Raw genomic sequence first — 12,470 nt, forward strand, 5'->3', positions numbered from 1 at the left:
CTGGGGTCATTTTCTATTAAGGCATCTTAACTTTTACTCAAGTATGACAATTATGTACTTTTTTCACCGATGCTATTTTGTCGCCCATATTCTAGCAAGAGAGGGAAATCATGTCATGATAAATTGACCACCAGGTGGTGCTAGAGACGGCGAAAGCATTAATGCGGTCTGGTCAGTTCAGAGCGCACCCACTGTGAACACTTGCACTGGACCAGAGGGAAATTTAATGACAAGCTCTTTCTGACATGATTCCATCAAGGGTGAACGCGATGGGAGTTCTGCTGAGCGAGTGATAGGAGGCATGCGGTGCATTTCGACGGAAAGGAACTTTAGAAAACTGTTTAGCCGCTGCTATTGATAGTGGCACCACTACAAATGAGCTTTTTTTTGTTTCATATTGAACTTATAACTCGAGGTGCGGTTTATGGTTTGCTGCTAGCTAGCGTTGGTTTGACTGGGCTACATTCATTAAGTTTATAACCGAAGGAACCGAGGCAGGATGTACTATGAAGAAAAAGCTAATTCACACAAGCCACGTTATGGAAGTAAGTAAAAGTGACCCATTTGAAAATATATTCAATAGACATTTTTTGTTTTAGCCTACATGTTTTTTAAATGAAACGAGTGGTTTTGTAAAGGCTGTTTTGGCAGGGCGAACCACACGCGCTTTATGCACCGCAAGAAGTTCGATGACGAGCAGTTCACCGTATGAAATTAATGAAATATAGTTTAATAAATATAATTAAACTTGGACTCTTACGCATTTAGGTGTAAGATTTCAGAAGCCTATCACATTGTGATGATATCGAACTTGGAGTGTGTATTTTTTTTTAAATTAAATGAATGCAATCTGGCTATTGTCAGACAATTTGTGTCCTGCACCTCATACCCATGTCCCTCAGACAGACAAATTGCCCGTCGCAAACTGAACTTTGCCATTAAGGCCTTACAGTTGTGAAATATAATCTTACAGTAATATGACTAGTCCTAGTAACACAATTAATGTAGTCGACAGTCCAGGTCCTCAGACAGAAGGCATTTTCGCAGTGGTTAAATATTAACTTTTTTCTATTACTGTTAAGAAATCCACACCTGACTTCTGCATGGGTATTACAGCAATTTAACAGTCAATACATCTCCTAAGTTTTCAAACGACAATAACATGTTTACCTGTGTGTTATTGACAACATGTCAGCCTATGCTCACTCAGATCTGAGCGCAATGGCAAAGTGCAATGGTGTGAGATTCAATCAGGTCAATAGTCTTTTCTCTGAGACAAACCAGTGAATAGCTTAGCTGCATTGTCAGCTATAGTGGAAATGCCTCAAACTGTTTGTTGGCCTGACATGGTTGTTTTCTGTTTTAACATTAACTCTGACTCCAAGGGTCCAAACAGGAAAGGTTGAAGGTATTGTTTGCAGTGGATGTGTCATTAACACAACATGAGTTTATTATTGGAAGGGCAGAGGTGGTCCTTACTCCTTAGAGGCCTCTAGGACCCATTCCGAAATGGACCTGGGGCTTTCCCATCTGACTCAGATATTCATAAATACATTTTTAAAATATTGAGACCCGTTTGGAACGGACACTAGAACTACACTTGTTTTGTATAGACCTGGTCAGACCCGATCCGAGTGAGAGAAGCAGCAGCAAAGTCAATTTAAGTTACTTTATTAACCAGAGATGATAAAGCACGAGGTATAGAGGTGACGCTCTAGCAGGGGCCTTGCACACAGCAAGCTACTGTGAGTGACACTAGGAGGAGGGAGCCCCATGCGGAGGCTCTATGACTGTTGCCTACTGCCGCTTTGGTGACTTATGTTTGGCCAACATCAAGCTACACACGCCACTCTTGTGAAAAACAAAGAACAGCAGGGTCAATTATGCAATTTTTCTTTCTCTACTGCAGCAGTCTCATTCAGGTCTGTATGGGTCCTTCTGGACAAGATTACACACACCCGTGACAATCATATCAGACCCGTGACATTTATTTAGAATTCTGGATCCGGATCCGCTCGAGTCCCGGATCGGGTCTTGGGTCTAGGTTCTGTATTGATTCCTTTGGGTCAGCGAGCCCAAGCGGATTATTATGTTCAGATGGTGATGGAAACAAATATACAAAAAGGAAAACTATTAACAGGCATGCCTCAACTAAAGAATCAAAACGAAAGGCCTCATGGCCACCAAACAAACCAACAGCCTCACGGTTTGCAAGCTGGGACACTGACTGGCGATCCCCATATCATCTTCGATGAGGTTTAACAGCGGTTGGCATCCAATAAATGTTGATATACCTACTAGACTGGGGGATAATTCCCCTATACTTTGCTTGAAAATAAGAAATATATATAAATTAAAACAAATACCCTACCATCTAACCACACACTCGTACACCCTATACCCCTGCAGCTGCCACCACAACCTCAATTTTCTGCGACTTACGTTTCATCCCTGCAGTACAGTTAATAACCATTACTATAAACAAAACAAATCTTACTGAAGCATATCGCTTGTTGGTATATCCCTCTGTACAGATCTACTCCTCTCGGGATCCCTCCCCCTTGACCCATTTTCTACACTGTCTCAGCATATGACAACTTCAACCTGCCTCTCTCGCACCAGACATTTCTGATCCCCAGCCCCATGGGCACCCCTACAATTACTCATAACGACTTTCCCCAATGCTACACATTCCTTTGTCTCATGCCCTTCTGCAGACTTCTCACACCTAGGAACCTCCCTCCTACACAGTACTGCCACATAAGCTTGACACGTGTAACAATGTAATGTATTCGGCACAAAAGCTCATACAGGATAACTTATTTACAACATCACTTTATCGGGCAGACTCAACATCAAAACTCTAAAGAACAGAAAATGACTTCTGTTTCACCACTCACGCCACCCTGTATGCGTCGCACCAAACGACACCGGGAATCTTCCCTTCAGTTGGTCAACTTTCACATTTACCGCTACCCCAGTAATCACTCCTTTCGATGGCACCTTTTTTTTTGAGAGCACAACAATTCCTCTCTTGTCCCCATTTGTTTTTAACATGGAGCAACTGCTCCCTCTGACCAGCAGAAACACAATAAATCCATAAATTATTACCAGACCACTTCTGGTTACCTTCACCGATTCCACAGCACCCAACTCTGTTTTCACCCACCCCGAAACCACAAATGAGTTTGCTACTTTTTCAAAAAATGTCACTCCTACCGTCAGACTTTTCTTTATCCTGACCCTCAGTGCAAGCTTCAGGCTCTGAGGACTTCACCACACCATACCCCCTCCGATACCTCTCCCTCAATCACTTCCATGTCTCCTCCTGTCTTCGATTTGGCATACAGCTCAGACTGCTTATACTTTCTACCATTCTTCTTTAACAAACCATCTGCCTTTTCCCCACAATTTTTAACCAATTCAAGCTCACCCTCTTCCTCCCTCACTCTTTGACATCCTATGCCTCACTTTTGCCTCCATTCCTCCTGCGTATTCTAAGTATACATCTCCTCATGATAATACTGCACTTCACCTGACATGTTGTTCTCGCCCTCTAAAGGGATGCCATTTTCCTTTGATGATCCCCTTAATTGGCATCACCTGTCCTTATCAAGGCTTTGCAGTAAAGCACTCGGATATGGTTGCTGCTGCGCCCTGGTGGAATGGAGTTTTGTAGTGAGATTTAGTGTGCGGTCTAGACTACCAAACCTATTTGAGAACAATTGATTATGTAGCCTATCTGATTAGTGATGCACACCTCTGGTCTTGGGAGGCAACACCGTAAGCTGTTTTTTGAGTCAAGGCCTTTTAATCAGAGACTGATTTAAGACCTTGGTAAGCAGGTGTATGGGGTTTCTAGCCAATCAATAAACCATAATTGATCAATTAAGGAGCGGAGAGAAACTAACACTAGCATGACTGTGGCCCTCTATGACTGGACTTACACACCCCAGAGCAAGGTGGTACTGTCTCTCTTGGCTACACCTGGAGCCCTTTCTCTATATTTGTAATACATGGCATGGGCCCTTAGCACCTCGTGTGTCTTGATTTGTCACTCCCTCAGGATAGAAAAACATTACCTTAACAAGGAATGAGTCATCAAGTCTATAAATCATGTCCAGTGGTGTTTAGGGACGGGAATTGCCAGGGACCTCACAATATGATATCACGATACTTCGGTGCCGATACGATATGTATGGCGATTCCCACGACTCAAAATGATATATGTATGACTATTAGATACTGTGATTTTATTGCAATTCGATGTTCCTCACATTGCTCACCATATGTCTGCTGCAGAGGGACAAGGGGGAGCCATGAGAAAAATAATAAAAGTGCTGAAAACAAATTGTCTCCCTATTTAAAAAGAAGATGGAGAGCAAGCTATGAAGGATAAATACTATTTTGGTGCAGGTACAGCCAACTAGGACAAAAATAATATTGCGATATTGTCAAAGCAATATGATATATCGTCAGAAATAATATCCCGATGTGTGTGTGTGTATTTATTCTCGCTTCCCTCCATTACTACTGGTGTTCTGACAGATGAAGGAAGCGACAGATTAAATATGGCCCAGCACAGTCAACAGGCAGGCTGGCCTTCCATGTAGTGTGTGTAACGGATGTCCTGGGGATCCAATGCCTCAGGGGTGAGAGTTTACCAACACTCTGGTCCCCTCCAATAACACAGCTGGCCCAGGCCTTCAGGCTGATGGATCCTATGGTCATAGATCTTACCCTGGGCCTTCTGTAAACATTGCCTTGTGCCTTGAAATTCCGTTACCGAAAACTCACATCTTTAACATATTTTCTCATTTCTCTCTTATGTATTTATTTGTAATACAGATCAGGGACTGTGATGAAATTATATCACCACAATTCTGTTACCGGATGTTATCCCACTTCATTTGCTGTAGTTCAATAACCAAAATAGATTTTTTTCAAAATCAATATGTCATATCATAGTTGACACCCCATTCACTCTGCAGACATCGTTGAATCTTAATTTGGAGGTGACATATTAGTTTTTGGAAAACGTGGACATAAAATACTGAGGGAGATTGTACTGAAATGCGAAAATCTGAGTTTCAGCTAGGGCTGTTGCGGTGACTATTACCGCCACACCAAGTAATGGCTGCAGTAAAATTCCACGTGACCGTTGAGTCACGGTAATCTCCTCTTATGCACTCTGGACATGCATGTAGTACTTAACTTGCTAATGACCATCAGGTCCTAATGGCCTGGTACTCAGGCCAATCGTTTTTTCCCCCCTCGTCAATCTACACACAATACCCGATAATGACAAAGCAAAAACAGTTAAAAAATATAATAATAATATAATGTTTACTTAAGTATTCAGACCCTTTGCACCTTTGGCAGCAATTACAGCCTCAAGTTTTGGGGTATGACGCTACAAGCTTGGCACACCTGTATTTGGAGAGTTTCTCCCATTCTTCTCTACATATCCTCTAAAGCTCTGCTGCACAGCTATTTTCAGGTCTCTGAAATGAGAGATGTTCAATTGAGTTTATGTCCGGGTTCATTGCCCTGTACTGTCCTGTGTCACAACCCTCTCATGTGTCTGTCCATCCGCCCCACCCCACATATTTTGGTTTTTGGCATCATCATTTCAGGGTGAACAGACCCTTTATTAATTCACCCCTAAACTAGAAGTGCAATGGCTTGTCCAATTAAGTCATGTTTCAAGCAGACCCTTGCGTCACAATTTGCCCCTCAGTAAGACTATGATGTGTGTGGTGTGTGTTGTAGTTTTTGGGTGAGCTTGTCTTTGTCACGTGCCCCAGTGCGAGTAGGTTACAAGAGTTACAGGGCTAGATGTCACTGGTATGGCCCAATAAAGGGGCACCAATTAGGCCTGATTTCTGCTGGGATTTGTTAATGAGTTCTAGGCCTAATTTGCAATGCTCACCAAGGTGTGCGTGTGTGTGTGCAGTGTCAGCAGTATACTCCGTTATTCTGAATGAATTGGCTTTGCAGAGATGTAGCCTAGGCTACTCAGTCAGCTAAATTGTCTTGTCTCTGAGCCTGCCAGAGTAGAGGTCGACCGATTTATGATTTTTCAACGCTGATACCGATTTATTGGAGGACCCCAAAAAAGCCGATACCGATCAATCGGCCGATTTTTTTTTTTTTTACATATTTTTACTTTTTTTAAATATTTTTTATATGTATGTATTTATTTATTTGTAATAATGTCAATTACAACAATACTAAATGAACAGTTTTATTTTAACTTAATATAATACATCAATAAAATCTATTTAGCCTCAAATAAATAATGAAACATGTTCAATTTGGTTTAAATAATGAAAAACAAACTGTTGGAGAAGAAAGTAAAAGTGCAATATGTGCCATGTAAAAAAGCTAACATTTAAATTCCTTGCTCAGAACATGAGAACATATGAAAGCTGGTTCCTTTTAACATGAGTCTTCAATATTTCCAGGTAAGAAGTTTTAGGTTGTAGTAATTATAGAACTATTTCTCTCTATACCATTTGTATTTTATATACCTTTGACTATTCAATGTTCTTAAAGGCACTTTAGTATTGCCAGTGTAACAGTATAGCTTCCGTCCCTCTCCTCGCCCCTACCTGGGCTCGAACCTGGAACACATCGACAACAGCCACCCTCGAAGCATCGTTATCCATTGCTCCACAAATGCTGCAGCCCTTGCAGAGCAAGGACAACTACTTCAAGGTCTCAGAGCGAGTGACGTCATCGATTGAAACGCTATTAGCGCGCACCCCGCTAACTAGCTAGCCATTTCACATCGGTTACATTAGCCTAATCTCAGGAGTTGATAGGCTTGAAGTCATAAACAGCTCACTGCTTGAAGCACAGCGACGAGCTGCTGGCAAACGCACGAAAGTGCTGTTTGAATAAATGCTTTAGAGTCTGCTGCTGCCTACCACCGCTCAGTCAGACTGCTCTATCAAATCATCATAGATGAAATCATAGACTTAATTAGGGTGGCATCCCTAAGTCTAAATATTGCTGTTACATTGCACAACCTTCAATGTTATGTCATAATTATGTACAATTCTGGCAAATTAATTACAGTCTTTGTTAGGAAGAAATGGTCTTCATGCAGTTCGCAGCGAGCCAGGCAGCCCAAACTGCTGCATGTACCCTGACTCTGCTTGCACAGAATGCAAGAGAAGTGACACAATTTCCCCCAGTTAAAATAAATTAATGTTAGCAGGCAATATTATCTAAATATGCAGGTTTTAAAAAATATACTTGTGTATTGATTTTTCAGAAAGGCGTTGATGTTTATGGTTAGGTACACATTGGTGTAACGACAGTGCTTTTTTTTTGCGAATGCACTTGTTAAATCATCACCCGTTTGGAGAAGTAGGCTGTGATTCGATGATAAATTAAAATGCACCGCATTGATTATATGCAACGCAGGACAAGCTAGTTAAACTAGTAATATCATCAACCATGTGTAGTTAACTTGTGATTATGTTGTGGTTGATTGTTTTTTATAAGATATGTTTAATGCTAGCTAGCAACTTACCTTGGCTTCTTGCTGCACTCGTGTAACAGGTAGTCAGCCTGCCATGCAGGCTCCTCGTGGAGTGCAAATGTAAGGCAGGTGGCTAGAGCGTTGGACTAGTAACCGGAAGGTTGCAAGATGGAATCCCCGAGCTGACAAGGTACAATTCTGTCGTTTTGCACCTGAACAAAGCAGTTAACCCACTGTTCCTAGGCCGTCATTGAAAATAAGAATGTGTTCTTAACTGACTTGCCTAGTTAAATAAAGGTAAAAAAATAAAAATAATAATAAATCGGCCACAATCAGTGTCCAAAAATGCCGATTACCGATTGTTATGAAAACTTAATTCCGATTAATCGGTCGACCTCTAGTCTTGAGGGTACTTTCAGTCAGTCGTCCCAGTAACTTTATGGTCTAATCAGTCTGCAGATTTAACCAGTTAAGCCCTTTAATAATGGTCCACCCACTACACGCATTCTACAGACTGAGTTGCAGCATAGACATGCACTCATCAGATGTTGTAACGGTTTTCTAGTGGTGATGAAGGAGAGTCGGACCAAACTGCAGCGTGTCGATTGCGATCCATGTTTAATATAACAAAGAAACATGAACTTACAAAAAAACAATAAATGAAACCGAAACAGCCTATCTGGTGCAAACTAACAACGAGTACACATAGGACACTAAGGACAATCACCCACGACAAACTCAAAGAATATGGCTGCCTAAATATGGTTCCCAATCAGAGACAACGATAAGCACCTGCCTCTGATTGAGAACCACTCCAGACAGCCATAGACCTTGCTAGACAACCCACTAAGCTACAATCCCAATACCACCACCAAAACCCCAAGACAAACACACCACAATTACAAAAACCCCATGCCACACCCTGGCCTGACCAAATACATAAAGATAAACACAAAATACTTTGACCAGGGCGTGACAGAACCCCCCCTAAGGTGCGGACTCCCGAACGCACCTCAAAACAATAGGGAGGGTCCGGGTGGGCGTCTGTCCATGGTGGCGGCTCCGGCGCGGGGACGTGGACCCCACTCCTTTAATGTCTTAGTCCCCTCTCCCTTCGTCCCTGGATAGTCCACCCTCGCCGCCGACCATGGCCTAGTAGTCCTCACCCAGAACCCCACTGGACTGAGGAACAGATCGGGACTGAAGGACAGCTCGGGACCGAGGCAGCTCGGGACTGAGGGGAAGCTCGGGAGTGAGAGAAAGCTCAGGAGTGAGAGAAAGCTCAGGAGTGAGAGAAAGCTCAGGAGTGAGAGAAAGCTCAGGAGTGAGAGGAAGCTTCAGGAGAGGAAGCTCAGGAGTGAGAGGAAGCTCAGGAGTGAGAGGAAGCTCAGGCAGGTAGATAGATCTACCAGCTCCTGGCTGGCTGGTGGTTTCAGCAGATCCTGGCTGACTGGCAGATCCTGGCTGACTGGCAGATCTGGAAGAGTCTGGTTGACTGGCAGATCTGGAAGAGTCTGGTTGACTGGCAGATCTGGAAGAGTCTGGTTGACTGGCAGATCTGGAAGAGTCTGGTTGACTGGCAGATCTGGAAGAGTCTGGTTGACTGGCAGATCTGGAAGAGTCTGGTTGACTGGCAGATCTGGAAGAGTCTGGTTGACTGGCAGATCTGGAAGAGTCTGGCTGACTGGCAGATCTGGAAGAGTCTGGCAGACTGGCGATGCTGGGCAGACCGGCGGCGCCGGGCAGACTGGCGGCGCCGGGCAGACTGGCGACGCCGGGCAGACTGGCGACGCTGGGCAGACTGGCGACGCTGGGCAGACTGGCGGTGCTGGGCAGACTGACGACGCTGGGCAGACTGACGACGCTGGGCAGACTGGCGGTGCTGGGCAGACTGGCGATGCTGGGCAGACTGGCGATGCTGGGCAGACTGGCGATGCTGGGCAGACTGGCGATGCTGGGCAGACTGATGGCGCTGGGCAGACTGGCGATGCTGGGCAGACTGGGGGCACTGGCGGCGCTGGGCAGACTGGCGGCTCCGTGCTGACTGGCAGCTCCTTGCAGACTGGCAGCTCCTTGCAGACTGACAGCTCCTGACTGCAGCAGACTGACAGCTCCGTGCAGACTGACAGCTCCGTGCAGACTGGCTGCTCCATGCAGACTGGCTGCTCCATGCAGACTGACAGCTCTGGCTGCTTCATGCAGACTGACAGCTCTGGCTGCTCCATGTAGACTGGCTGCTTCATGCAGACTGGCAGCTCGGGCTGCTTCATGTAGACTGACAGCTCTGGCTGCTCCATGTGGACTGACAGCTCTGGCTGCTCCATGTAGACTGACTGCTTCATGCAGACTGGCAGCTCGGGCTGCTTCATGTAGACTGACAGCTCTGGCTCCTCCATGCAGACTGACAGCTCTGACTGCTCCATGCAGACTGACAGCTCTGGCTGCTTCATGCAGACTGGCAGCTCTGGCTGCTCTATGTAGACTGGCTGCTTCATGCAGACTGGCAGCTCGGGCTGCTTCATGTAGACTGACAGCTCTGGCTGCTCCATGCGGACTGACAGCTCTGGCTGCTCCATGCAGACTGACAGCTCTGGCTGCTCCATGCGGACTGACAGCTCTGGCTGCTCCATGCGGACTGACAGCTCTGGCTGCTCCATGTAGACTGGCTGCTTCATGCAGACTGGCAGCTCGGGCTGCTTCATGTAGACTGACAGCTCTGGCTGCTCCATGTAGACTGGCTGCTTCATGCAGACTGGCAGCTCGGGCTGCTTCATGCAGACTGACAGCTCTGACTGCTCCATGCAGACTGACAGCTCTGACTGCTCCATGCAGACTGACAGCTCTGACTGCTCCATGCAGACTGGCAGCTCTGGCTGCTCCATGCAGACTGGCAGCTCTGGCTGCGCTGAACAGGCGGGAGACTCCTGCAGCGCTGTGTCGGAGGAAGGCTCTGGCTGCGCTAAACAGGCGGAAGACTCCGGCAGCGCTGGAGATGAGGAAAGCTCTAACAGCGCTAGATAGGCGTGAGACTCCGGCAGCGCAGGAGAGGAGAAAGGCTCTGGCTGCGCTAAACAGGCGGGAGGCTCCGGCAGCGCTGTAGAGGAGGAAGGCTCTGGCTGCGCTGAACAGGCGGGAGGCTCCGGCAGCGCTGTAGAGGAGAAAGGCTCTGGCTGCGCTGAACAGGCGGGAGGCTCCGGCAGCGCTGTAGAGGAGGAAGGCTCTGGCTGCGTTAAACAGGCGGGAGACTCCAGCAGCGCAGGAGAGGAGAAAAGCGCTGGCTGCGCTGAACAGGCGAGGCACACTGAAGGCCTGGTGCGTGGTGCTGGAACTGGTGGTACTGGATCGAGGACACGCACAGGAAGCCTGGTGCGGGGAGCTGCTACCGGAGGGCTGGGGTGTGGAGGTGGTACTGGATGGGCTAGACCGTGAAGGCGTACTGGAGATCTTGAGAGCAGTGTTGGCACAGGATGTGCAAGGCTAGGGATGTGCACAGGAGGCCTGGTGCGTGAGGCTGGCACCAACTTCACCAGCCGACTAACACGCACCTCAGGACGAGTATGGAGCGCTAACCCAGGTGCCATCAAATCCCCAACACGTTCCGTCGGGCGAATTCCATGCAAAAAGCACCAACACAGCAACTCCCTCATTTCTCTCTCCTCCAATTTCCCCATTAACTCCTTCACAGTCTCTGGTTCTGATCTCCTCCTTGGCTCCTCACGATAAACAGGGAGAGTTGGCTCAGGTCTGACTCCTGACTCTGCCACACTCTCCTGAGCCCCCCCAAGAAATTTTGGGGCTGATTCTCAGGCTTCCATCCGCTACGCCGTGCTGCCTCCTCATATCTGCGCCTCTCAGCTTTCGCCGCCTCCAGTTCTTCCTTGGGGCGGCGATATTCTCCAGGCTGAGCCCAGGGTCCTTTACCGTCCAGTTCTTCCTCCCATGTCCATTTCTCCAGGTGGTGCAGCCTCTCCCACTGCAGCTGCTGCTGCTCCTGCTGCTGCTGCCTCTGTTGCCTCTCCTGTGGTTCCTGCCTGTTAACACGCTGCTTGGTCCGTTGGTGGTGGGTGATTCTGTAACGGTTTTCTAGTGGTGATGAAGGAGAGTCGGACCAAACTGCAGCGTGTCGATTGCGATCCATGTTTAATATAACAAAGAAACATGAACTTACAAAAAACAATAAATGAAACCGAAACAGCCTATCTGGTGCAAACTAACAACGAGTACACATAGGACACTAAGGACAATCACCCACGACAAACTCAAAGAATATGGCTGCCTAAATATGGTTCCCAATCAGAGACAACGATAAGCACCTGCCTCTGATTGAGAACCACTCCAGACAGCCATAGACCTTGCTAGACAACCCACTAAGCTACAATCCCAATACCACCACCAAAACCCCAAGACAAACACACCACAATTACAAAAACCCCATGCCACACCCTGGCCTGACCAAATACATAAAGATAAACACATACTTTGACCAGGGCGTGACAGATGTAGAATACATGTGTATATACTCACCTCACACTCTCCATGTGCTGTACAGCCTCAGTAACTGCCACTTGGGCCAACCAGTCCAATCCTCCCTATTATGAGGCCCAATCTCAGGAGCTGGATGGTATTTGGTATTTTATTAGGATCCCCATTAGCTGTTGTGAAAGCAGGAGCTACTCATCCTGAGGTCCACAACTTCCTAGCCAGTTGCTGTAGGTATTAGGTAGTTGTTGGAATTGTTATATTACATGTTAGATTTTGCTGCACTTTTGGGAACTAGAAGCTCAAAAGCATTTCCAAACATTTTCTGGAATTTATTCTGCATAACTAAAATGTTGGTTATTTTTCATTTTTTTAAACAACTAATTGACCAAGTAAGGTTTGAATTGCATTTTCTTCTGTTTTTTTCTGTGAGCTCAATGCTGTGCTGCAGTTTCTCGAGAGATAAATTTTGATCATGCCCGAACTGTGCGATGTAGTA

General features: G+C 46.2%; 1 protein-coding gene across 2 annotated transcripts in view; it reads left to right on the forward strand.

Moving 5' to 3' along the window:
- The first annotated feature begins 222 nt into the window (after window positions 1-222).
- Window positions 223-12,470, forward strand: part of iqgap2 (IQ motif containing GTPase activating protein 2) — an 88,292-nt gene continuing 76,044 nt past the window's right edge. For both annotated transcript variants that reach the window (XM_042320666.1, XM_042320667.1), the window contains exon 1: window positions 223-545. In XM_042320666.1, coding sequence (XP_042176600.1) covers window positions 500-545 — 46 coding nt within the window. In that variant the 5' untranslated portion in view covers window positions 223-499. The remainder of the gene's footprint in view (window positions 546-12,470) is intronic.

Source organism: Oncorhynchus tshawytscha, linkage group LG04 (assembly GCF_018296145.1).
Source record: "Oncorhynchus tshawytscha isolate Ot180627B linkage group LG04, Otsh_v2.0, whole genome shotgun sequence".
NCBI lineage: Eukaryota > Metazoa > Chordata > Actinopteri > Salmoniformes > Salmonidae > Oncorhynchus > Oncorhynchus tshawytscha.